This window comes from Rattus norvegicus, chromosome 5 (genome assembly GCF_036323735.1).
Source record: "Rattus norvegicus strain BN/NHsdMcwi chromosome 5, GRCr8, whole genome shotgun sequence".
NCBI classification, from domain to species: Eukaryota; Metazoa; Chordata; class Mammalia; order Rodentia; family Muridae; genus Rattus; species Rattus norvegicus.
In genome coordinates, this window is record NC_086023.1 from 104,402,304 (window position 1) to 104,430,000 (window position 27,697).

The 27,697-nt window shown below is 38.9% G+C and overlaps 1 protein-coding gene across 18 annotated transcripts in view; it reads left to right on the forward strand.

Moving 5' to 3' along the window:
• Positions 1 to 27,697, forward strand: part of Cntln (centlein) — a 281,691-nt gene that overhangs the window by 61,503 nt on the left and 192,491 nt on the right. For all 18 annotated transcript variants that reach the window (XM_063288373.1, XM_063288380.1, XM_063288375.1 and 15 more), the window contains exons 4-7: positions 6,224 to 6,358; positions 6,949 to 7,128; positions 22,863 to 23,000; positions 25,095 to 25,253. In XM_063288373.1, the coding sequence (XP_063144443.1) occupies positions 6,224 to 6,358; positions 6,949 to 7,128; positions 22,863 to 23,000; positions 25,095 to 25,253 (612 nt within the window). The remainder of the gene's footprint in view (positions 1 to 6,223; positions 6,359 to 6,948; positions 7,129 to 22,862; positions 23,001 to 25,094; positions 25,254 to 27,697) is intronic.

Genomic DNA, 27,697 nt, shown 5'->3' on the forward strand with positions numbered 1-27,697 from the left:
ACAGTTCATTGGCCCACTCTGTTTTGGCCTAGCAAGTGTGAATTCTATGAGTTCATATTTTTCCATAAAAATTGATTTAATTAAATAGAAAATAATATTTTATGATTTATTTATTTATTGTGGCACATGTCTTTTTTATTTATTTTTTAAAACTCAGTGTGTTTCCCCTCTTTACTGGCATTGGAATGAACTATTCCATAGCCATCCTCTGGTGAGCGTTAGGGGAAGTGTATGAAAGTGTGTGTCCCTCCTCCCCGCCCACATCTGGCCCTCCTGGAGCTCTGCAGTCTCAGATGCCCCAGCCTTCCCTAGCAGTAATTACTGTTAGACAGCTAAGGCTCTTTTGCCTCCTACTGGCTCCTGTGGAGCTCTTGCTCTGGTCTTCTACTCCCAGAAATCGATTTTGTCTGTATTTCTTCTCTGTCTCCTCATTTTGGAAAAATATTGATTTGCCCAGAGACCTCGGCTCTCTGATGAATCTTAGAACTGTGAATTTTCATTTTGTTTAGGCTTTGTTCTTGTGAGCATGGAAATAGAGCTTTAGAAGTCCTTCTCTGTCAGACTAGAACTGGGAAGTCCCACTGTTGAGTCTTTGCTGTTGTGTTAAATACTGTTAAGTAACTTTTCCCACCAGGATTTATAGTTTGTGAAATACAGTAGCAATTAGAATGCCATTTCCTAGAGTTCAAGTCTTTACTATGTGTCTAGTCAAATTGATAGAATGTTAGGCTGGGTATTTTTAGCTTTCATAATTTATAGTCACAGAAGTGAAATCTAATGTTATCACATACATAATCAATAATAAATAATGCCATGCAATTTCTTTTGGTCAGCTCTCAGTTTTGGAACACTCAGCGCTCAGTGTTGGGACACTCAGCTCTCAGTGTTGGGAGCACTCATTTCTTTACCTGCTATCTGTGTTGTCAGCCATCAGTATTACCATCACTAAATGCTACTTGTTCAGCTAAGGGCACTGTACCTTTCTTGATTAAAAGAGTAAAAAGGTAGAGTATTTGGGTTAATTTTTCAGCTAGTATATAGGGCAATTAACTCTGTGAAGACATGAGGATTTAAGCTTATGTAGGCAAAAGGGCCAGGCTGGTAAAGTCCAAAGTTCACTGTTAACTGAAGAATTTCTTTTTTTTTTCATTTTTTATTGGTTATTTTATTTATTTACATTTTAAATTTATCACCCTTCACAATTTCCCCTCCACAAGCCCCCTATCTCCTCCTCCCTCCCCCCTTGCCTCTATGAGGGTGCTCCCCCACCTGCCCGTCCACTCTTGCCTCAGTGCCCTAGTGTTCCCCTACCCTGGGTCATCACGTTTCCACAGGACCAAGGAACTCCCCTCCCAGCGATGCCAGACAAAGCAATACTCTGCTACATACCTAGCTGGACCCATGAGTCCCCTGCTTTGTACTCTTGTGGTTGGTGGTTTAGTCCTTGGGAGCTCTGGGGGTTCTGGTTGGTTGATATTGTTTTTCCTATAAGGTTGCAAACCCCTTCAGCTCTTATAGTCCTTGCCCTAACCTCTCCATTGGGGTCTCCAAGCTCAATCCAATGTTTAGCTGTGTACATCCACATCTATATTAGTCTGCCTCTGGCAAAGCCTCTCAGGGAACAGTTTTACTGGGCTCCTGACAGTAAGCACTTCTTGGCATCAGCAGTAGTGTCTGGGTTTGGGGTCAGCAGATGGGATGGATCAAAGGGAGAGGGGGAAGTGGGAGAGAGAAGAGGGAAAGGGGGGGCAGTTCAGATATGGGAGGAGATGGGGGAGAAGTACAGAAGGTCAGGAATTTGAAAGTAGGTGTGTAGCATTTGGAAAGGGGGAACTGGGAGTAGCCACTAGAAAGTCCCAGATACCAGGGAACCACGAGGTTCCCAGGACCCAGTGTTAACCAAAATACTCAACAAAAGGAGATAGAACCTGTAGAGACCTTATCCAGTGGATAGGCATGGCCCCCAGCTGAGGGATGGGGCCACCCATCCACCTCAAAAAATTAATCCAGAATTCCTCCTATCAAAAGGAAATGCAGGGACAAAGAGAGGAGTAGAAACTGAAGGAAATGCCATCCAGAGACCACCTAAGGATCCATCCCAAGTGAAGAATTTCTACACACATCTGAAGAATTTCTACACACATCTTGATTGCTATTTGCTTGTAGTACATTTTTTTTTTTACACCAGTCTGCTTATGCCTGTTGGGCCCATCAGCACTTGGATGATGAGTGGAAGACTATAGGAAAATTCTAGAAAGTTAGGAAGGAAGCTGTTGATAGCTCCAGAAGCTTCTGCTGCTAGGGTTGAATGGATTGCTATGGCTGTGGCAGCAGCAGCAGCAGCAGCAGCAGCAGCAGCAGCAGCAGCAGCAGCAGCAGCAGCAGCAGCAGCAGCAAATATGCAGACCACTGAAGTGGTGATGGGGAATACAGTATCTGTGGCAGCTGAAGAAGTCATGGTTGTCCATGCATGGAGACAGTGGTACTGCTTCAGCTACAGAAGTGATAGGTGTGTCTCCTTCCCTCTATCACATGTCTGACACCCCAAAGTTAGACCCCAGTGGCTTCCTCCCTCCAAGACAGCAGGAACCATCAGCAGGGATGTGGGCTGCATTAGTGTCCACTCAGTTTCAGACTTCTGAAAATCAACAACCAAACTAAATGTAAATGTAAGTAAACATTTCTACAAAACTCAGTTAGCTAAGAAACAAAGACAAAATTAGAAAGTTCCCCAAACAGGCAAGAATCCCCTGGCTGACTATAGCTATGTCACTACTAATTATGAGATGAATTATGCCGTGAAAGTTTCTTTGTTGGAGGAAACAGCATGGCTTCTGATAGCTAGCTTACTGCAGTTAGTTAAGTGTTGACTGCCCTTTAGCATGCATCCCTCTTCCTACCTTCCGGGAAGCAGAGACACGAGTGTTGGTTTTCAGTTGTGTCTAGTTTCCCTCCCCCTGCCCCTCTGTTCTTTATCACTGTGTTAGTTGTAGTGGTTCCATCACTTTCTGTGTTATTAAAGCTCTTATTTTCATTTTGAAAGTGGTTCATAGTTAATAGTAAATTAACTGTACTCCAGCACTGCCTAGTAGGGTTTCAGGCTGTGTGCTGTTCCTAATCCATACTTACTCTATAGGCTTCTCTCGACCATGACTTAAATTATTCATTTCTTGGCTTGTCCATAATAAATTATTTGTTTCAGACATACTTTGTCTTGTTGCCCTTTATGCTTTATGGTTCCTCTGAGTTCTGTTTGCTATTTTAGTATGAACTCATGTCAGACTATTAGAAATTTACTGTACCTAGAAAGATATGCTGCAAAAGTTTCATAAAGCCAAATTATAAAATTGATTATAGCTGCATCTACCTCTATTTTTCTGTTTAAATTGGATCTTTTTCATTGGGAAAATATTTTTAATATTTCAGAATTATAAACGTTTTAGAGTTTATCAGCCTTCTATAAGAAATTCATCTTTGTGTACAATTGCTTATTATGCAGTAGAATATTGCATGTCCAACCTGTTATCAGCATATGATAGTTTGAGCTAGCCAATAACCAACCTTTGTGTTATGATTTACAAATTCCATCTATGCCTGTTTTTATGTCTTACTAACTCAGACAGATGCCAAACTTTAAATAGTAAGTTTCTCACAGATGTGCTTGCCCCTCATGTCCTTTATGTTGTAAGTACCTGGTAATGTTTAGCTCCTGCCAAGAGAAATCCTTGGTATGCAGCCCTTTTTAGGTTTTAAACTGATTCCAGAATAGATGAAGGATACTCTTAATTCTATTACTTCTTTGGAAGGACAGGGCATAGACATTTTTATTTCTGAAGGTATTTAAGGCTTATCATCTTTGAACTTATAGTTCTTGTGAATATTGGTTTTCCTGCTGAGAATCTGTGTATATCTTTTGATATTTTCTATGTACTTTCATTGTCTTCCAACCCTTGGTTTGCTGACTAAGTTGATCTAATGAGCTAGTTGGAGTTTGTACTTCTGTTGCTAAAATTCCTTCCTGGGGCGACATAAGCAATGCTCATTCCACCTCCTGAAGTTCCAGGGATAAAGTCAGGTGGAGTTCTACCACAGAACATTTACTCTGGGCAGCCAATGGTTCCTTAGTCTTCTTTATAGACATTGGTGAGTGCTTACTTATGGGGTGTGGGTATTCCTCACAGAGGAGACTGTGCCTGCAAAGCTTTTACATAGCAGACACAGTGGCGTTTTTATGGCCACACAGATGGAATTCCCTCCCCTAATTTCCCCTTGCCTGTATACTAGCTCCTTCCTGAGGCCATGTGCAGTTAAGGCTGAGTTGTGCATAAGAGGAAGGCCTCATGATCCTCTCCAAACCTCCATGGGGAGGGTGGGGTAGTCAGCCAGCCCAGCTGGGATAGTCATGTGACAAGCAGGTTCAGCTGACCACTCCATGCCATCAGTTCCTGGGCTCAGAGGATAGTCACACACAACTCTATAGTTTGAAAAACTCTACTTAAAAAGTAGTATTCACATGTGTATGTGAGACATGATTAAGAATGTTATAACTGCATTGTCTGTGTTCATCTTTCTCTTAAAACCAAACCGTGGGGTTGGGGATTTAGCTCAGTGGTAGAGCGCTTGCCTAGCAAGCGCAAGGCCCTGGGTTCGGTACCCAGATCCGAAAAAAAAAAAAAAAGAAAACAAAAAACCGTGTAGTGAGACAAAGAGGATATATCTTAGTGTGTTCAAAATGGAGCCATGTTTTATACCAGAGGAATTAGATCGCAACTATATCCATCTACATGGGTGGATTGGGGAGGAAATATTGAGCAAAAATACCAACACACAGAACATGTATAGTATGATTTAATATAAATAATGTTAAAATAGGCAGACTATATAACATTAAATATGTTTTTCTTTAAACTAAATAGAAAACAGAAAACAAACAAGCTATGTCCTTTGCAGTCTAGATGTCCCTTCTAGCATGGTCGCGGAGCTGAGGATGAGAGACCTACAGGGAAGTTAAAGATGGTATGACGTTGCAGAATTTATTTGGGTTGGTGTGTAGAGTGCTTCCGCCTTTGTCTTTTTCCTCCATTTAACCCAACTTCGTACATTGGTTTAGGTGGATTCAGTGTCTTACAACTTCTAGTAGAAGTTAAATAAAAGCGATATTTAACAGTACAGCCCCCACCCACCCCAGCAGAGCCCCGGTGCTATTTATCTCATTCCTCACATTTAATTGCCATTCATTTTACCTTTGAATCTTGAATCTTGCTTTAGTTTTCATCCATAACCTCCAGTCATTTGGAGAGGGCTTAATAAGGCATAGATACTAAAATGTGAGATAATTAGATATTCAGCGGTCTGAGCATCTGTGTTATACAGAGGTAAAGGGTAGTTTCTATTAAAATTTTTATTTAAAACATAAACAAGGCCAGGTACAGCGGCATAGACCTATATTCTCTACTATTGGAAGGCTGAGTAAGGATGATGGCCATGAACTGGAGCCCACCGTGGCCTATGTAGTAAGTTCCATGCCAGCTAGGGCTACAGAGTACTCTGCTTAAGACGGCCAACCAAATAAACAAACAAATGACTGAACTTCAACAACAAATTCCTAGCATTTGTTGTTATTGTCATGTCTGCTTCTTGGTTGCAGCCAAATGTGGACACTGCTGGGTCTGTGTTGTAGGCTTCAAATACGCATGAGGCCAGAGAGCAAGTGCTTGAGCTAAGGGGAAGAATGGAGGTGGTAAAAAGTCAGAGACAGTTAGGAAGTGGGTAGTAGCAGGCTGTGGAGTTTTGGTTATGAGTGACTGAAGTGGCAGCATCCATTCAGAAAACCACTGTCGTCTTTCTAGATGTGTTTTCTAAATATTACTCAGTAAGAGAATGGTTCTATTTTACTTTAATATGCATGTTTTCCTTATTAGATTTTTAGATAACACTTTGGGATGCTTTTTCTTTCTGTACACTTAAGTGTTTGTTTTTAGTGTATGTTTAGTACTTAGTATTAAGTGTTTAATGTGTTTTTCATCTTAAGCTAATAAACTGGTACACTCTTGCACATTCCCAGGGCGAGTCCGTGGATATGGCGCTGGAACCAAGCAGGTGCTGCTGGCTTGACTGTGAAAGCTAGTTGGTCCTATCCTTGACAACGAAGATATAAATTTTATGAAATACGTTGTCTTTTCTTGGACATGCCAACTTATGATCAGTTTAATCTCTTCCGTAGACTGAAGCAGTACTAAACCGGGAGCTATATGACCTTGTAAAGCTGAAGACGCTGGTTGATGAAGAAAATGCTTTCTTGAAGAAAGAATTCAGTGATTTACAGAAGAAATTTAAAGATAAAAGCCAAGAAGCTAAGGTGTGTTGGCTTGTGCATGGCCCCACAGTGCCTCTGCTTTGAAGTCCCCTTGAAGCTTTGCAAGACCCTGTGGCACAGAAAGTGACAAGCTTGCCAGAAAATTGCCTTAGGCCTTGCTGTACCAGTTTTCTCACATGCAAAAACTCTGATAAAGATGCTTTAAAGCTAAGACGTGGAGCTTTATAACTTACAGATAAATAGTTAATGATGGAGATGGAGCTAAGAAAGTAGGAGTGTGAATATGTGGCTTCTTGTAATTAGATTCTGATGGGACTGGCATTATTAATTGATAAAACCCAGGTCTGGGAGGATATGTCTGTGTGGGTCTCAAAAATAGCTGGGGACAGCATCAAAGGCAGCTTGATCAATTAATGGGCTCTTTGCAAATGTGTACTCATCAAAGCTGTCATCCAGTGAAAAAATATGACCCATGCACCTGCATGAAAAGAGGGCCGATAAAGTACACAGGTGACCTTGGCCATCAAATATGGAAGAAGCCGCTGCGAGGGTGAAACTGCACTTTATGTTTGCTGATTCGTTCTCACCTTTTTTATTTCTTGTTTATCGGCCCTTATGGTACCGTTCTACAGGACGCCAAGGAGTGTGTACAGAGTAAAGAAGAGCAAAACAGATTGCTTATAAAAAACCTGGAGGAGGAAAACGAGAGGGTCCGTGCACGCTGCACTGACCTGCTAAATGACCTGGAGAAACTGAGGATGCAGGAGGCACACTGGAGGGAAGAAAAGCACAGTGCGGATGCGAAAGTAAAGGTACAGGAAGGAACCGAGTCCATGCCGCTGTTCTGGGTCCACGTCTCACAGGAAGCTTATATGTTTTTCCTTAAATAACAAGTTATCTATTCAGATCCACCAGTAGGGACCAGCATTAATTTATATTCTTTCACTTAAGACCCATAGCTTTTTAAATATTGATGTTGCAAAGCAGGAAACTGACTTCAAATAGTTATCCTAAAATGTAATCATTAAAAAATAAAGGCTATTGCTTTTGAAATAAAGTATGTTTTGAAAAATATACTGGGAACCATTGGTTTGGGTTTTTTAAATTAAGGCTTACTTTTTAAAATGGGGCTAGAATTTATTGCAGTACATTTTGGAGACTCTTTTCTTAACATCAACATTTAAAAAACATCCACAAAACAGTTAAAAATACTTATGGTTCTACGGTTTTCTTTGGAATTAGGGAAAGAGTAAAGTCTTTCTACAAGATAAAACATTTTGAATATTCTTTATACTATCCTCCACCCCTTTTGAGCATCATTTAAGAATATAACATCTTTCTGTCATATTTTCTTTGTCTTGAGATTTTTGTTAATTTATTTCCCCATAAATTTCCATTTTTCTTTATCATGCACTTTATTGAAAAGCAGAAACAAATAAGGCTGGTGAGTGTGAAAGTCTGTGTGTGCGAGGAAGGAACACCTCAGTGCATGCATGAATGTGTCCGTCGCGGATACCCAGATGGATATTTGTGTGTATGTGCATATGTGCACGTCTTGTGTGCAGACTTATGATTGAATATTCATCCGGGGAGAGGGATAAGCTGGAGTGGATCCATCAAGTGCACGTATGTGATCAGTTCAATGACTTAGAGAACCAATGAGCCATTGGGGGTAATCGTGTCTTGATATGCTTGTTTTATTTTTATTATTTTCTTGGAAAGTTGAACCTTTAGGAATTTGATGGTTTTATGAGCCTAAGTGATGCTTCTTTGTGCTCAATTATAATTACATGATTACTTAGTTATCGTTTGAATTTTTGTGGCATTTAAATTATTAGTTTGCTGGTTTGCTCTTGCTTTTGGTTGAACATTTTTTTCATTTTTGTCCCTTGAATATAGTTAATTGGACTTAAAACTTTGTGAATTGATAAAAATCTGTGTCTCACTTCCTTCCTTAATGTTCTTGGTTAAAAAATACCTTATCAGATTTAATAATTTATTTATCTGAGATAAATTCTCTCTTTTCAAATTTCCTTGTGTATATGGGTTTATTTATATACTGTTATTTTTGTGATTTGAGGTTTTGTAGTTTTGTAATTTAAATAATAAAGTATTTCATTTTTGTTTTTGGTAAGTCAGGAAATGAAGCCTTTATATATTTCTTCACTAAGATATGATACTAAGAACAATTTTGCTAGTAAATCACATTAAAAATGGTACCATGTTTAATTTAAAATTTAATTTTGAGCTAAATTGTTATTCTACCAGGCATAAATGTGGACTATAACATTGTATAATATTCTAAATGCTTTTGCTTTGCTCTTATTAGTCTGTGCGTTGGTCTCAGCCATTAACTCTGCCATAGGTAAGGAAAAGATAGTAATTTTCTCTCCTATTACATATTATTTGTCTTGGGCTAAGTTATAGTGAGTTTATTTTTTAGGTTATATGATAACTGCTTTTAACCTTTTGAGTAAACTGCTTGATTGATTCTGTTCTAAATAGCTATATATCAGTTTTTTGTTTTTGTTTTTATTTCTAAATATCTTTGTTCACAATATTGTCTTTCTTTTTGACTGTAGTTAACCCGGTGACAGTTGCGAAATGGTATCTTGTTGTATGTGTGCTTTTGGGGGCCTTATTTTGATTTTTGAAGTAATGGGGATTGAACCTAGAGCCCTGTGCATGATAAGTAAATGTTCTACCACTGAGCTACATCCCCAGTTCTCATTCTGATTTTAATTTGCATTGTGATAATGTGAGTATCTTTTCATGTGTTACTGGTCATTTGCATATCTTTGTAGAATTGTCTATGCAAATGCACTGGATATAGTCCCTTACCAGATACAGAATTTGACACAATTTTCTGGAAGTTTTTGGACTGATCTTTACTTCCTTGACTTTTGCTTTTTTTCCTTTTTTTTTTAGTATGTAGAGTAAGAACAACAAAAATGATCTTGCTATATTTATTTTACCAGTTTCATTTTGTGCTACTGAGTTTATATAATTCTGCCTTAGGTTCCCTAATAGCTGGATCTGTCCACTCACATAAGCTGTGAGCTAATGGTGTTCCTTTAAACACAAGGGAGTTTCTCGTTTTTTATGACACTTGTCTATTTTAATTTTTATTGTTGCTCAATTTTTTGGATGGTATAAGAAACCAATTTATGATCAAAGATCATAAGACTGGATCCTATCTACTAACATTTTTATAGCTTAGTATATTATATATGTATAGTTTTTTTAATCTATTCTGATTTAACTTTTATTTGTCCCTTCACTTCAGTATCTCATCCAATCCATCTGACTGGTCCCCTTATTTCCCCAAAATAAATATTTTCTCTGCATATAAACACACACACACACACACACACACACACACACACACACACGCATGCACACGCACACGCACATCCCACACCCCACACCCTACCTCTAGATTCTACATAAGTGAGAAAATTAGTCACGTTCTGTCTTCCTGATAACTTTTTAATGTGGTGTAGGTTACAGGTTCAACTTTATTTATATGAGCAAATCTTTCAGGTCCCCATTACTACAAAAAACAAAACAAGGCTTACAAAAGAAAAATAGATTGCCTGTTACCTACTAAATACCACTAACAATCTTAGCATCCTCGTTAAGTACTATTTAATGTAAATATGAGTTTATTTCTGGAACTCAGTTCTGTTCCTTTAACTATACATCTACTCTCAAGCCTTTGCCATACTACTTTGATTACTGGAAATTTGTAGCTAATTTTGAATAGTGAATGTTGTTTTTCCAGAGTTGACTACACTCAGTGCCTTATTTACACATGAGTTTTAGAATCAGTCTTTTCATTTCTACAGAAGAAGTCAGGTCTCATTAAGGGGAGGAGAAAGAGGAAGCATACACAATGCTTATGTTTTCAGTTCTGCCGGCCGTTTGTCTCCAGAGCCTCCTCAGTTCTCTCACCACACCCTTTCCACCTCAACTCTTTGGATCTATTTGCACAGTGCTCATTGCTCTTCCTTGTATTTCCTACTCACATCTGTGGATCCAAAGTGAATCTCGTGCAGATAATAATATAATATAATACTTTATTTATCCATCCTTTCCATGCATTTATTTTGAGTCGGGAGTTTAATTCATTTATTTCAAGAGTAGAATAACAAAAACTAACTTTTACAATTTTCTTACATCTTTAATAATTGTCTTTCGGTCTGTCCCTCATTACCTCTATTGCAAATGTATGGCAATCTGTCTGTCCCTCATTACCTCTATTGTGAATGTGTGGCAATCTGTCTGTCCCTCATTACCTCTATCATTGTCTTCCTTTGTATTTAGTTGTTTTTTTATAGTGTTGTGTGCATTTTGTTTCATTTTTGTATATGTATTTATGCCTATTGATAGGTTATTTTTGGTTGTTATAGAATTACATTTACCATCCTAACCTATGCCAATTTAACTTGAATTAAAAAACATCAATTGCCAATGTCTTATAAAAACTCTGCTTTCATGTATAAATTATTTCATGTAGAATAATTCCAAAGGTCTGGAATTATAAAATGAGTATAAAGACTTGTTTTGTTCCTCATTTTAATGAAAATGCCTTGTGTATTTCTCCATTTAACTTGATATTGGCTGTTGGTTTGTCATATACAGTGTTTATTTGTTGAGATACATTTCTATTTCACGTTTCTTCATGACTTTATCATGAGTGGATGTTGGATAAGTGATTATATGATTTTGTCTTGTGTTAATTTATGTAATTAATAACCTTTATTGATTTATGTATTTTGAACCATTCCTGCCTCTTTACAATAAACCCAACCTAATCAGGGTCAGTGATCTTTATGATGTGTTCTGAATTTGGTTTGAAAATATTTTATTGATAATTTTTATTTCTAAGCTCTTTCAGGATATTGGTCTGTAATTTTTTTGTCTTCATCTGCTCTTGGAATCAGAATAATGACTAGCTTTTTAGAAAGGGTCTGTTGGTATTCCTTCTTTTTCTATTTTGTGGAAATTTTTGAGAAGTATTGGTATTGATTTTATTTGGGCCTGGACTTTCTCTTTTTAGTTGGAAGACTTTTAATTACCACATTTTAATAGATCTGATTAAATTGTCTCATTTCAGTTTAAGTTGTATTTCATACACATCTAGATATCTGTCTATTACTTTTAGTTTTCAAGGTAATGAAATGTTTGAAAGAAAGTTTTCATTTTCCTTATGACAGATAGCGTTCCTAGGTATATAGTATTCTAGGCTGATAGTTGCCTTTCAGGACTTGACATGTATCTCTCCAGATCCTTCTGTCCTGTAAAGTTTTATTCTAGTAAGCTGCTGTTATTCTGCTGAGCCTGCCTTTATATGAGACTTGATTTTTTCTTTCTTCTTTTAATATGGTTTATTGAATGTTTTAGTTCTACTATGCTGAGTTCTTTTCCTAATTTTGTTTCTTTGTAATATTTACTGTCTCCTGTATAAACATTGCCATCTCCTTTCCTAAATGGCAAATTTTCTGTTAGGATTCCTTAAAAAATATTTTCCATGCCCATAGAACGAGATTTTTTTTTCCTCTTATATGCCTGTTATTCATAAGATTGGCCTCTTTAGAATAAACCACATGTCTTGGAATTCTCGCAGGCACTCTGTTATTTTTTAAAATTTTTCTCCTTGTCTGTTGCTCCAGTTTATGTATCATGTTGTCAGATATTCTCTCCTGTCTCTGATCCATTCTGCTGGTGAAACTCTGCAGGGAGAGTTTGATTCCACTTACGTTTTCCATTTCCAGGATTTCATATTGGTTTTTATCTATCATTTCTCTTTGTTGACCTCCTATTTCCCATCCTGAGTTGTTTTTCTTATTCCATTCAGATGTTTGTGTTCTCAGTCAGAGGATCTTTTCTTTTCTTTCTCTGTTTGCCATACTTTTATTAATTCTTTGGAGTTTTCTGTTGGTGCCATTGTGGTAATAAATTTGGCAAAAATTATGTTGTCTTGATTTTTTTAATGTTTCTTATGCATCTGGGCAATTTATTGCTTAGTTTTGTTTTTATCAGCTAGATTTATTAAAAGTATTTGCAATATTCACATGGACTTGCATGGGTAGAAGTGGGTGCGCAGTTCAGAATATATTTCCTCATTCCTGAAGCACATAGGTGACTTTTATAAACTTTATATTATTTTTGCCTGAATTAGCTATGACCATGAGAACCTGCTCAGTTTGCGTTTAACCTCTGGGTACAATTTTTAGTTCAGTACACACTCTCTCTCACACACACACACACACACATGCACACACACACATTCACACACACATGCACACACATACACACATGCACACACACATACATACACATACATGCACACACGTATGCATGCACACACACATACACACACATGCACACATGCATGCACACACATACACACACATACACATACACACACACGCACACCCGTATGCACACACACACACACACACACTCCAATTTCTGTTTGATTCTTTTTAATACCTTCTATTTATATATATATATATATATATATATATATATATATATATATATATACACACACACATACCACTAGAATATAAAGGGTGTGCATTCTTGTTCCTTGTTGTGTCTTATGCCTTGTAGCTGAAAGTCAAGCATTTGTTATGGTAACTGGTAGCACCTGAGATAAGTTTCCCCCGCTTGAGGGTCTGCTCTTTGTTAATTTTTGAAATAGCTGCTTTCTCTCATCATTTTTACAGTCTGTCTACAAAGACCATATTCCACAGTATATAATGCCACTAAAATTTCTGTCCTGTAACTCATTTTCAGTTGGATGGATATAGTGGTCCAACCTGTAGTCCTGCCAGCCTAAAGAGGATGAGGCAGCTTACTTCATGGTAAATAGTAGACCAGCCTGGAGTACAGAATGGAATTTTATCTTAACAAACAAAACCCACAGTAGAACAAAGCAGGTGGGGAGAATGTAATAGCAGACTTTCCTTGAATGCTAAGAGTTAGAACTAACAATTAAAGCAAACACCCAGTCACATCCCCAAACCCGTTCCTGAGTCTGTGGATTTTCCTGTTTTCCTGCTTCATCGTGCTAGTGCCGTGTTCAAGGCTCAGCCAGAGGAAAAATGGGTCAGGGGCTTTTCTGAGCCGTAGTGTGCTTTGAGAGTGCTGGTTGATTCCTAACTTCTCCTGTGTAGATGGGTTTTAAGTTGCCCACTATCCCAAATGATAGGCCATGGCTCTTGCTCCTAGTCCGTGAGTGTTCTGCTGCACATTTAGATCTGTAACCCTGTTTTAGCGTCTGTGGCTGTTACTTCATCCTGTTGGTTTCTATAAGTACTATTCCCCACCTGCCAGGTTGGCTTTGATTACAATTAGGGAAAGCTGCCTTGCATCACTTCCTCGGGTGTCTCTAGACATGGGTAGTTTGCAGTGGTTTTGAGTAAGTCCTGTTTTATACCCTAATGAACCAGAAGCATGACTTCTTGTAAATTGGACTTATCACCACTTTAGGCAGTAGTACCTACTACCACTGCCTTAGCAATTCCTAGCCTTAGGATCAGCTCTTACCTGGGTGGATGTGTAGAGGATCCCATGCAAACCCAGTGTGTTCACTGATTGGTTGTTCCATTTTCATTTGCCTTCCTAGTTTTGTCTGAGTACTTTTCAGAGCTCAGTTCACTCTGGAGGCTTGTGCTTGCCTTTCAGTGTTTCTAACGGAGAAAGAGTGCTTGGGCCTTCCTCGTCTTTAGGTTGTTGCCATTCATTCCTTCATTTTCAGATAGGAATTTTTGGTTTGACATGAGCTTCTCTTTAAATACATTTACTATATTATCCTAGTGTATTTATCCCTTGTTATTTATAATGAGAAGCCACTCGTTAGTCATATGTAGGAACTCTAGGTGATGCCTCAGCTTTGGTGCTCCCGGTGCCTTTGGTGTTCAGCATTTTCACTGTCACATGTACATGGATCTCTGCTCTTGTGACACATGACGCTTGAGTTCTGTGGGCCTTTAGAGGTCTTTTATTATGGTTGTGCACTTTTTACCCATTATTTCTCCAAACATTTTTCTCGTTTTTGGTAGTCCCTGCCCAATTCTTCTGTAAGGCTGTTTTTTTTGTCTTCAATATTCAACTTCAAGATAGTTGCCTGTATTCTTGTCAGCTAATATCTAATGCTAGACTCTTCTATTGCATTAATTTAAGTTTATTGTGCTTTTCTAACTTCAGAATTTGACCTAGATATTTTAAATAGTTTATTTTAAGATAATTCTTGTATTTATTTGTCTATATTCATGTTTCAACAAAATTTATTTATAGGTAAGTTTGCTAGGCCCTGAAGTTAAAAGAGAAAGACCTAATAAAATATGTAAGATACAAATGCAGTAAAATGATAGACAATCTGACCATTAAAGCTAGACAAAGCAGTCCAGTAGGGGAGGCCTCAGAGTCAGAGATAGCTCCTGCTCCGTGTCAGGAGTCCCACATGAAGACTCAGCTACAGAACACATGTGCTGAGGCCGAGGTCAGGCCCACGCAGCCTCTCTTGTTGTCCTTACAGGCCCAGGTTAGTTGATTCTGTGAGTCTTCTTGTGGTGACCTTGACTCCTCTGACTCCTATAACCCCCCATCCTCCTCTTCTGTAGTGTTCCTTAAGCTCAGCTTAATGTTGGCTCTGGGTCTCTGCGTCTGTTTCCATCAGTGGCTGGCAAAGGCTTTCCGATGACAATTGAGCTAGATGCCAATCTATGAGTATAGCAGAATACCATTAGACATCATTTCATTACTTTTTTCTAATTTCTGGTTATAGCATGGGTCTCTAGGCTCCTTGCCAAGTGTTGGGGGTGGGGGTGAGAGGCGGCTTGGGAAGGAGATGTGGGGCTCTCCTTCCTATGTCATGGGTCTCAAGGTGGACAAGACATTGGTTGGCCACTTGATACTACTTTTATAACCATACTTTTTCTGTACTTAACTTGATTATGAGTTTATTTTTATTTTTTGGGTTGTTTTAAATCTGCTGTGTGCCTTCATCACCGTTTCACATCTGTTTCTGTTGCTTCTCCCCTATGTGGATGACATTTATTTGCATGTCTTTTGATTCTGTTGTTGTTTTACTGAAATGTGTAATTTATAGTGCTTTGGGATAACAGTTCCTTCCTGCTTCCATCCCAGGGCTTCCTGGTTTCACTGGTCATTTATTTTGTGGTGGTTTGGACTAGATTGGTAAGAGTAAGTTCTCAGAAGTTGCTTTTCAGAGTTTGGTCTTAGAAAGGTGACCCGCCTGCTCATGTTTCCACTGTATTCTTCTTTTCTCTTTCTCTTTCTCTTCTTTTCTTTTTTTTTTCTGGACCTGGGGACCTAACCCAGGGCCTTGCGCTTCCTAGGCAAACGCTCTACCACTGAGCTAAATCCCCAACCCCCTTCTCTTTCTCTTCTTAATCTCATTGTTGTATGTCAGTGTTCATGCCATCCTGAGTTGATGGGCTACAAAAATTGCTAGTTGAGTGTTCTGTTGTTTGGACAATGTCTTGGTGTTCTAGCTGCTCAAAAGTCATTTGCTGAGTTAAAAAAAATGTGATCAAGTGTATATTACAGGTACATACTTGTAATCGTAACCCTCAAGAGCCTGAGGCTAGAGTGTTGGAGTTTCAAGGCCAGCCTGGGCTACCTAGTAGGCTTGTAGATAGCTATAACTACCTAGTAACTGCACCCACCCCTCGAAACAGCAATGACAACAACAACAAGAAAGCAGCAGCAGCAGCAACAACATAACACAACAAAAGCCGGTGGTACCATGTGTGGGATAAAATGGCCATAATTCCTAATGATAATTTGAATGTTCAATTTAGTGAGGTTAACTACATTCACATTTTACAGAGCTACCCAGTGGACTCTTCACTTTGCATTTTTTTGTTCCCCAGTCTTCTACAATTGTGCTTCTACTTTTTGTGTCCAAGTGTAAGAAAATATACTTGGTTTTGTGACACAATCAAGGTTTTTAGATGTTATAGTAAATGACAAAATTTTTTCTTATATTATTATGGTAGGAGCAAACTAACGTAGGTATCATATTAACTATTTGCATTGTGCACTTTAGTAAAATATATTTATATTGCAGTAAAATTAATGTCCAGAGATTTCCTTTCTTCTGAAATGAAATATAGTGTCATTAAATAACCATTAATTTACTTTCTGTATCTAGAATTTGACTACTTCATATACCTCCTATCTCATGTGGGTGAAACCATTTAGTTTTTGTCTTTGTAACCAGTTCCTTTCACTTGGTATAAGCTCTTCAAGGTTTAATCATGTTCTCATGTCGGACAGGATTTCCTTCCATTTTAAACTGCTTAACAACCCATTGTATAACTATATACATTTGTCCATTAGTTGATGAACCAGTTAAAGAACTGAGTCTTCCTTCCCATTCCCTTACCAGAAGGCATCAGTTGTGCAGAGCTAACTTCAGCACACTTATAACACTTTGAAGAAGTTCTTTGCAATGGCTTCTTGTTTAGGCTGTTATTTTTGGAAGGGGGCAGGTACTGGGGATAGGTAAAGGCTCTTTAGGAAGCCTTCCAAGTCCCTCTTTCTCAGCTTATCATCCTTAGTCATTGATATTGCTGTCAAAGTAGTTTCAGTTCTCTTCATAGTCGGGGTCATGGATCATGGGCCTCCACATGGTTTCTGGCCACAGCACAGACTGTGAACATTGCACCCAGCTGTAGCAGAAACCAGGGACCCAAACAGGCTACAGAGGTGACCTTAACCTCAGATATCACTATGATCTCAGGCTGCAGCATAGACCAGTGACAACCCACTTGGCCTTTGGTGGTAACCTGGGCCACAGACATCAACACACACCCTGGCTATAGCAGGACCACAGACCCTGAAATGGCCCTTGGCAGCAGTGCATATCTGGACATCACCATGGTTTCGGGGGCCAGTGCAGGCCACTCATATTAATATGACCCCATTGGCAGCACATCCCATAAACATTAACATGGATTCAGGCCAAGGCATTGACCATGGACATCCAAATGGAATTAGGTAGTAACTTGGACTTCCAACATGAATGCAGTCCTTGGCTACACAGGACTACTGGGACCCACATGGTCCTCTGTGATATTACATACTGCAGTGATCTTCTTAGGAGGTCTAGGGCCAAGGTGATCCCAAGGAGTGTTAAGGCTATGTTGTGGAGTTTGCACTTGTGCAGGCTTCAGGCTGCTTCCCATGACCTCTCTGACCCCACTGGACTATGATATGATCCACCATCTACCTCAGCTCTCTCTCACACTTGTCCCTGCACTCATGACTGCAGTTTTACTTCTCACACATTAATTCTTTGTAGTAGCATCTGGTGGGTGTCCCGTGTCATCCAATCAGGTCCTGTTTCTTCCCCCACCCCATTTCTTGGTTATTTTTAAGGTCAACAGATTTCCAAAATACATAACAAAAATAATAAGCATTACAATTTGGACTTAGGTAACATAGGTATACACTTTACCTTAAACCATCAGGTGCATGATTTTATGTTGTCGTTTATTTCTAAGATTGTCTCAATGGTTTTAATAATTTTGAGTTATTAGAATTAGAATTGTACATTCTAAAAATGATTTGAATGTTTGAGATAATAAGTATAGCCAGACTTTGGCTACTTTGTGGGTTCATTTTTCTTCTACCCTTCTTTATCCCTTTTGTACCCTTTCAATTCTCTAACACTAGATAGGAGAGAAAAGAAGATGGAGAGGAAAGGAAAGAGATCCCTGAATAAAGTCCAGGGTCAGAAATGGGCACCATCATTGTTAGACTACTTCTAACTGATTAGAGGTGTTGAGTTCCTTGGGGGAAAGTTTCATTTTCAATGTCAGGATATCTAATTTCTTCTCATTGTTTCTTCTTTGCCCATACTACTTAACAAGCAATAATGAACAGCAACCAACAATCTTCCAACATCAATTAACAACCTTCCACCATCCAACCAACAACCTACCCTTCAGTCCAACATTTACATAAACTCTGAAAAGTCCCCAGAATTCCTAGTGTCACACAATCACAGAAACTGTTTGCAGCTGGAAAAATCACAACCCTGCTAGAGCACTAGACAAATCATACACAGCTACTATGGACAATCAAGCAGCCTCATATCTCCATACCTGGGATTAAAACAAAAGGACAGCCCCATAATATTTCTGTGTTTTTCAAAGAAACACAAACTTCAAAATTGTCACTATAAATATTCTAATTACAGCATTCTTCACTTCCTTTTTTTTTTTTTTCCGGAGCTGGGCACCTAACCCAGGGCCTTGTGCTTGCTAGGCAAGCACTCTACCACTGAGCTAAATCCCCAACCCCCGCATTCTTCACTTCTATTTCTCCTCCCTAACCTTCCTGTGTACTCTTCCTTGTTTTCATTTAAATTCATATCTTTTTCATTAATTGTTATATGCAAATATGTGTACACATATACATGCATATTCCTAAATACAGCTTCCTCATACTTGTATGTTTCCAGGGCTGACCATTTGATATTCTTGATAAGCAGTTGGTGTGCTCTTCCCTGGGGGAGATGTTTCTTCTGTTCTCAGCACTCATCCGTTGCCTGTTGTTCTTTGTGTATGCTTGAGGCCCCCTGAGCTTTCCATTGCTTCATGTTAGCAGGTCTGCTAGAGACTGCTACCACTGGGATGCCCTTTGACCTGGACAGCCAAAGAGTAGCATATATAGCCAGTGGAGCTTAGTCAGGAGAAATGTTTGTTCTTGCCTATGGCTTAAGTTAGTTTACAGAAATTCCAGTCTTCTGTCTGTCTTCATTAGATCCTTCCTAATTCTTTAGAGGATTATATTCTTAAGAAATAATTACTGGGGGTTTAAACATGTTCAACACACAACTGTATCATTAGCTTTCTGCTTCAGTTGACATTTGTTGTAAAAGTTAAGAGTGAAAGAATTTACTGAGCATGTGTCTACAACCAAAGTAACTGAGAAATACCAGTGTAAAACCTGAGTTTCATGAAATTTATATCATTGGTGATATGTATAAATGCATAAGCAATAAAAAATTCAGCGTTGTCATATAGGGATAGGTGAGATGGAGAAAAATATGACAAGAAAATGTTTGTGGGTTAGATGGGGAGGTTTCTATTTAATTAGGATATTACCAATAGCATTTAATAGAGTAGCTTTCTATCAAAAGTAAGATACTTTTTCAAATTTTAGTATATATTATTTTGTATATATATATTTAGAATATATTGTTTTAACTGGGTATGTTTCTATTTCTATGTTCTATTTGATTAGTCTTGCTTTAGGATTGCATTTTAAATTTCAAATAAAAAGTGTTTCTAGCTTTTGTGGGTTGTTATTATGTGCTGGCTAGCATGCTATTTAGTTCTAGAATACCAGCTACAATATGAAAACATTACAGTTGTTCATATACCTGTATTTGTAGATAATGCATAGACAACTGCTATGTGAAAAGAGAAAATTGTTATGCTTATCATATTGGTTTTCTGTGTTCATGAATGCGGCACATTTTTATTAAGGTTGTGTTTTATTTTATGCAGTAATGTTACACATCAGTCAGAAGTCAACAATTCATACTGTTGGTATAAGTATTGGGCTATGTAGAAAAGCAATCATGTTTCTACAGTTAGCAAGTATTCTAATGTTGATAAGCTCTTACTAGTTCAGACTATCTACACACTCTTATGAGTGCTGTCAAGAGATTGGGAGTTCAAGGTCATCCTCTGCTATACCATCTGGGCTATCAAAGACTGCCTTACAAACACAGAGATTAAGCAATTACCCCAAAATGCGTTGTGTTGTTTAGCATGCTTTGCTTGTTTGTTTGTTTATTTATTTATTTTTGTTTTTTCTTTTATTGAAAATAAAATTCGGGGACACTGGAGAGATGCTGCAGTAGTTAAGAACCTTGGCTGCTCCTACAAAGTCCCTGCACTCACCCCTTGGCTCACAGCCATCTGTAGTTTCAGAGTATCTGGGCCCTCTTCTGGTCTCTATCGGTACTGCATGCACATTGTATATTTAAATACATACTGATAAACACCCATACACCAAAATAAATAAATAAGACAATAGATTTTTTTCACATAATATATACTGATTGTAGTTCCCTCTCCCTTTACTGTCCCAGTTTTTCCCTACTTCCTCTTATATCCAGATCCACCACTCCCTTTCTGTCTCTCTTAGAAAACAAACAGATCTCTGAGGGATTGTAGTATAAATATAGTAAGATAATAATAAGATAAAAACAAACACATAGGAATATGACAATACAAGAAATAGAAGAAAAAGAGCCAAGAAAAGGAATGAAAAAGAGTTATAGAATCAGAGACACATTTGTTCATACACTAAGGAATCCCATTGAAACAAACAGCAAACAAAAGAATGGTAGCATGTATCTATATCTATCTGCCTGCCTGCCTGCCTGCCTGCCTGCCTGCCTGCCTGCCTGCCTGCCTGCCTGCCTGCCTGCCTGCAAGCCTGTCTGTCTGTCTACCCTACCAATATGGACTGATAGGATAAAACAAAAACGAACAAACAGAAGGAACCCAAGATAAGGCACTGGAATGAGAGACACACTCGTTCACCAACTTTAGAATCTAACAAAAATACTAGACTGAAAGCTGCAGTCTATGTGCAGAGGACCCGTTGCAGCCCCAGGCAGGCCCTGTGCATTTTGCCTCTGAGTTCATACGAGCATTGTCTTATTGTGTCTTGTTGTTGTTTCTTTGATGTCCTTTATTCCCTCTGGCTCTGACACTCTTTCCACCTCTTCTGCAGTGTTTCCTGACTTCTGAGGGGAGGGATTTGATGGAGACATTCCATTCAGGGTTGAGTATTCCAAGGTCTGTCAGTTTCTCCATATTTCTGGATGTGAGTGTAATCTGTTCTCTTCTCCTGCAGGAAGAATCTTCTCTGATGATGGCTGAGCAAGGCACTGATCTGTGTGTATAGCATAAAGTCATTAGAAGTCATGTGCCCACCAGACTCCTATATTCCTTTAATAAAGCAGCAGTGTTTGGTCTTGTCATAGGCCCCCCGCTATCTAGTCTTAGGTTCTTGGTCACATAAACAGGGTCAGGTAAGGCTTCCATCTCATGGAGTAGGCCTTGCAGGCAGGAGAGCATTGCAGATTGAAAGGTATGGCTGGACTGGTGTATACATTTCTCTTTTGGTAGTCTGCAGAATACCTTCTGGTACAAAGAACACTAGCTCACGGGGGTGAAGGCTGTAGGTAGGCACCAGCTGAAGTTCTCCATCTTCCGTGAGGTATGTGGGTATGGTCCTCAGTAATAGTGCCTTAACTGTCAGGGTTTAGAGAGTAACCTATAGCCTTTAGTAACAGCCTGGGTTGTTTGGGGCTCCCAGGAGACCCTATTAGCTAACAACTCAATTAGATGCAACCTGTCCCCTGTACTAGGAGCTTTATTTGCTGACAAGAGATGTCTAGCTGGAGCTCTGTCTCCCCCGCCTTTTGACAGTTTTATTTAGAATACCTTCATATGTGTATTTGAAGAAGCTTCCACTGTATCAGGCCTCCATAGTGATCCTCCAATGGCCCTTAATTTTAGTTGTCTCCTATACTTCCTCTGCTGTGCCCTCCTTCCTGCTTGTTCCTCCGGTTCCAGCCCCACCTTTACCTGTGTCCACCCACGGCTGTATTCTAGTTGCCTTTCTTAGAGAGACCTATCTGTTCTATCTAGTCCCTTATTCTATGCCTAACCTCTGTGCTTAGATAGATTGTAGCTCGCTTATCCAAGACTTAACATCTAGTGTACATATAAGGGAAAAACACTTTTCTTGTTCTAGGCTACCTCAGGGCCTAGTTTTTTCTAGTTTCATCCATTGATGCCCAAATTTCATGATTTAATTTTAAATGTACCACAATTTCTTTATTCCTTCATCAGAGATTTTAGAGGGACATCCAGAGTATTTCAGTTTCTTTTGATTATGAATACACAGTAGTGAATGTGGTTGAGCAAGTGCCTCTGTGGAGGGATGAAGCGTCTCTTATAGGCAGCTCAGTTGATCTGAGCCCTTCTGTTCATCTCAGCTAGAAGGGCTTCTCAGCAGTCCTTCTACGCTATGTTCTAAGGGGGGGAGAGAAAGCAAATATGGAGGTAATTACTATTTATCCTTAAGATTTAAGCAATTCTGATGTTTTTTAATTTAACATAATTTTATTGTATGATTTATTTTAACTTTTATAATAAACTTTTTATAATTTTTACAGTTTATTTCAAGTTCTTGATTTTTATACCATGAAGTTTTTCTAAATTTTTGTCAAAAATTCTATAACTACTGTAAGTTTTGTAAACATTTTTCACCTAAAATTCTTCAAAATTGGCCTTTTCCTTTTTTTGAAACTATTTTAAAGGTTGATATTTAAATATGTTAAAATTTAATTATTGTGAAAAACCTATAGTTTTGGTAAGAACATTTCCCCTGTGTCTTATAAAATAAATATCATGTACTTTTGTTTATGCTTCATGTTTATTATCTTATAGTACAAGTGCTCTAATTTTAGGTCCTTGAAGAAAATTTGATTGAAGCAAAGAAGGAAATTGAGTCGTCACAGAGTAGATATAATGCTGTGTCACTGCAGCTGAACAGCAAACAGACTGAACTTCTCCAAAAAGATATGGACATCACACTCGTCAGGCAAGTGTGTTCTGGTTGAGCTGTATTAGAACATCCTTTGTCATCCAGCACGAGCACTTACGGATGTGCCTATTGTTAATACTTCCAAATGATAAGTTTGTCTTCCATAGGTGTACATGTCTGTGCAGTGAAAATCTGGAATAGTGTGCATTAAAGCAGCACTAGTTAGGGAGTGGGGGCTCCCTAGCACTGATCTTCCTTTGATTTCATATAAAGACAGGTCAAATTCCTTTCTTCTTCATAGCCCAGAAGTATTTTTCCTTATTTCTAATTTTTTATTTGATTTTCATTTAGTCAGAAAAGAGAGAAAGGGGGGAGGGAGGGAGGAAGGGAAGAGGGATGGAGAGAGAGAGAGACAGAGAGGGGGGAGGGAGGGAGGGGAGAGGGAGAGGGAGAGGGAGAGGGAGAGGGAGAGAGAGAGAGAGAGAGAGAGAGAGAGAGAGAGAGAGAGAGAGAGAGAGAGAGATTGAAAGATTGATTGATTCTCCCCTAGGTCATTTCATGATTACTAGCAGCATGGTTGTAAAGTAGTGTAAGAGGTAGACAAAGACACACTCTTCTTCACACTGACATTTAACCTCAAGTGTCTCAGTAATGTGAGACTCTCCCTTTCCCATACTGTCTGACTACACAGTTATGTTATGGCTGATGATACATATATTTTGAACTTTAATGTAAATAATTCTGTATATATGAATTCTTGCTCTCTTAACAGTGTCTGAATACTGTTTGTTTTTATCCTGTGCCTGCTATAGTTTAACTTCATGACACCCCTTCTACATCGTGTCTTAGCCGCCAAACTCTCACTACCCACACTGGACACGCTATTGTTATTTCCTTTGTTGAACTTTCTGAGTTAGGAGGAGCAAACAGCATTGTCTACATGGATTTCTATTGTTTGTATGTCCTTACCATGTTTCCTACAGGTACTGTGCAGTGTCTTACCCTCCCATCCTCTGGGTCTGAGGGCTCTCTTTAGACACTCCCCTCTTCCGTAGTCTGTGACTACTGAAAGGCTGTAGAAGATAGATGTTGCACGTGTGTGTGTGTGTGTGTGTGTGTGTGTGTGTGTGTGTGTGTGTGATGTTTATAAATTCAATGGAGAAGATTCTTGCCTTAGATGTCTAAAGAGCAGAGCATATGTTCTCTATGTTCATTTTCATAGTCTTGAATAGCTATTTACATATTTCTTTATTTTAAATCTTCTCATGTATTTGAAACTGTAGAAAAGAAAAATGCCACTTTAAATGCACTCACCATAATATATAAAATGAAATGTATTTTTTGATAAGTCTCTCTATATGACAGGTGTTTTAACCAACTAAATGAAGGAGTCTGAAATAATGTCTCTATAATTATTCTTTCTGCCAAAGTAGAATATCCAAACAATTTGTAGTTCTTATATAGTTTGTGTCACACAAGATTTCCTACCACAGGGATCTGGAAGTCTGTAGCCCAGAGGTATTGCTCTCCTGGGTCCTGAGCACGATAGCTCTTCCACTAGGTCATTTGTCTTCCTACTTGACCAGGGCTTACCTGGGTGCCTGCAAGGACTGGATTCCCTTGTGCTGTTTTTCTTCCTTCTGACTGTGGTACCTCAGTGTCGTGTATCATCTCCAGAGGCACATGGTGGTTTGAAAACTTTATTAGACCTTTTGGTGTCTTTTATTTTTTCACTACACTTAAAGTTCTTTATTATGTAAAATGAAAGCTTAACTTACCCTATATTTAAAAGTATCTGATGACTATTATTAGGACCACTGCTTATCAGTTCATGGAACTGAAATTTTAACTTAACTTCAATAAGAAGGTGGTTCTATGACAATATATCCAGAATTTTTATTTCTGTCAAGCTATAAAAGAAAATTGATAAGTATTTTGCCTTTGAAACCCACAGTAGTTCTGTCGATACTTTCTAGGTGTATGTGATAAATATTAAGTACTTTATATATTATCTCATTTATTAATAAGTTTGCCTGCAATAAAAAATAATAGATGAAAATAGGAAGCCAATCTGTCCTCTTAGATGAGCACAGTTATTTAGCTGAGGGGATCTGTATTCATGCTTCTCTACTCATTGCCTGCTTTGCACAGGAAGGAACTGCAGGAGCTGCAGAATCTGTACAAGCAGAACAGTGCACACACAGCACAGCAAGCAGACCTGATCCAGCAGCTCCAGGTTCTCAATATGGATACGCAGAAAGTACTGAGGAACCAGGAAGATGCTCACACAGCTGAAAGTATAACATACCAGGAAGTATGCTGTTGTTTGTTGTAAAGATGTGAAGTATGTGTGCACGCAGGCAGGGAAACAGATTTCATGCTTTCAGAAATTTTGTGTCATTTCCTTTTTTTACATGGTTTAACTAATATTCAAGTTTTTGTGAGGTTTCTATGGTAAGATTGAAAAAGTTGATAATACAGATAGAAAAGCAACTTGTAAGTAGGAACTTTTATTTCTTCTGTGAAACACTTAGGTACAATAGTGCTTGTATTATAAGAAATAATTGGATCAAGTGTGATCCTGATATGTGACCTAAGACACTTATGAAATCTGCATTATTTTATTGGCAAATATGCACAGACACTAAGGTAGCACTGTTATTCATTTTCAAGGATTTCCCTCCTTATTTCCGAGTTTCTTTTCAGTAGACATTGTACTCTAGTTGATTCAAGAGCCCACAGCAAGGCTGACTTGTCTCTTTAGTTGTGCCAACGGACTCAGCACCATTCATTCTGCTATTAATTTGAGGATGCACCTATATTGAGCTCTTTATATAATTTGTTCAATGTACTAAGTTGTTTATATAAATAACATCATGAGAGAAATGTTCCTCTTTAATAGCTGAGACTGGACAAGGTTAGAGGAGGTTAGAGATGGTCTTAAGTTCTGACACCCCACAGTGCTGGGGCAGCAGGTGGTAGGTGGAGTCTGGGGATGTTCTTTACCCAGTAACAGCTGATGCTGTGTGCAGGTTGGCCAGGATGATGGGTGCAAGTGTATTGTCAGCTTGAGAGCTGCATTTGTTGAGAGGTTTCTATCTGTTTATCAGGAGTCAACGCTGGTCTCAGGAGCATTATTTGGCCCACCAGGTTCCTAGTTATTCTAGAGACCTGTGAGTTTGTATTCCTAGTGATAGCTGATGTCCAGTTCATTGCTATCTTTCAATGCATTAGGGAGTGTGTGTCAGTAAATAGAGACTGAGTTGGGCATTCGACATGGAGGACTAGGGGAAGCAGGCATTCTTCTTGCTGCTTTTAGCACTGTCAGACCCTCTGCAGCAAACTCACTCTGGAGGGAGGAAGCTGGGGCAATCCAGTGCTGTGCCAGACCAGGGCTCAGAGTTTCAAAACGTGCTTGGAAGCAACCCACACACGTCAGGGTGTAGCTTCAGAGGCTGAACAGTCTCTAGCCACAGACTCAGAGCTCTCAGCCTTCACAATAATACACAAGACAGTGGGACAATGGGACCATTGCCATCACAATGTGAGCTCATGCTTTTCTTGGTTACAATTTTTTATTGCTAATTGTTTTCATATAGTATATTTTGATCATGTTTCCTCTTCACCTCCCAAACTCCCCCAGGACCATTCCACCTCTCTACCCAATCAAGTCATCTATTTTCTCCCTCTTCCTCAAAAAATAGGACAAGAAAACAAAATAAAACCAAAACAATAAACAAAAAAGCACATTTCAAAAAAGGCATGGAGTTCATTTTGTGTTGGTCACCTACTCCTGATCTTGAGGCTTCCCTTGCAGGGAACTTGTCACTTCAGTGGAGAAAACAGATTTTCACTTTCTCAGCAGGTATCAATTATAAGGAGCTTACTGGCTAGCAGTGGGACTCTCTGTCACTTCCTGTTATCCAGGAAGGGATTTTTCTCTAGATGAGTTTGTGCAGGTCTCAGGTCTCGTGTTTGCATTACTGTCTGTACATTCATATATGCATTGGCACTGTTGTGTCTGTAGGATGCTGTTTCCGTAGAGCCATCCACTCCCTCTGCTTTTAAATCTCTCTCCTCTTCCTGAAACATTAAGGAAGGGATGTGAAACAGACATAAAGAGCCGAGTGTTCCAAGACCTCTGTAGTCTGTATATTGTCTCTTTGTGGGCCTCTGTTAATTATTATCTCCTTCAAGAAGAAGCTTCTCTGATCAGGGTTGAATGAATGTACTCATAGATGTGTGATCTGTGAGTACAACAACACATCATTAGTGGCTATTTTATTATTATGCTCATTTAGTAGTAGTAGTAGTAGTAGTAGTAGTAGTAGTAGTAGTAGTAGAGGAAGAAGAAGAAGAAGAAGAAGAAGAAGAAGAAGAAGAAGAAGAAGAAGAAGAGGAGGAGGAGGAGGAGGAGGAGGAAGAGGAGGAGGAAGAAGAAGAGGAATAAGAAGAGGAGGAGGAGGAAGAGGAGGAGGAGTAAGAGGAGGAGGAGGAGGAGGAGTAAGAGGAGGAGGAGGAGGAGTAAGAGGAGGAGGAGGAGGAGTAAGAGGAGGAAGAGGAGGAGGAGGAGGAGGAGGAGTAAGAGGAGGAGGAGGAGGAGGAGGAGAATGGGTTTTTCCTCCAGCACTTGACCTATCTAGTCTCAGGTTCTTGGCTTTATTAACAGTGTCAGGTGATGCTTATATCTCATGGAGTGGGCTTTGACTCTAATAAATAAATAAATAAATATAGATAGATAGATAGATAGATAGATAG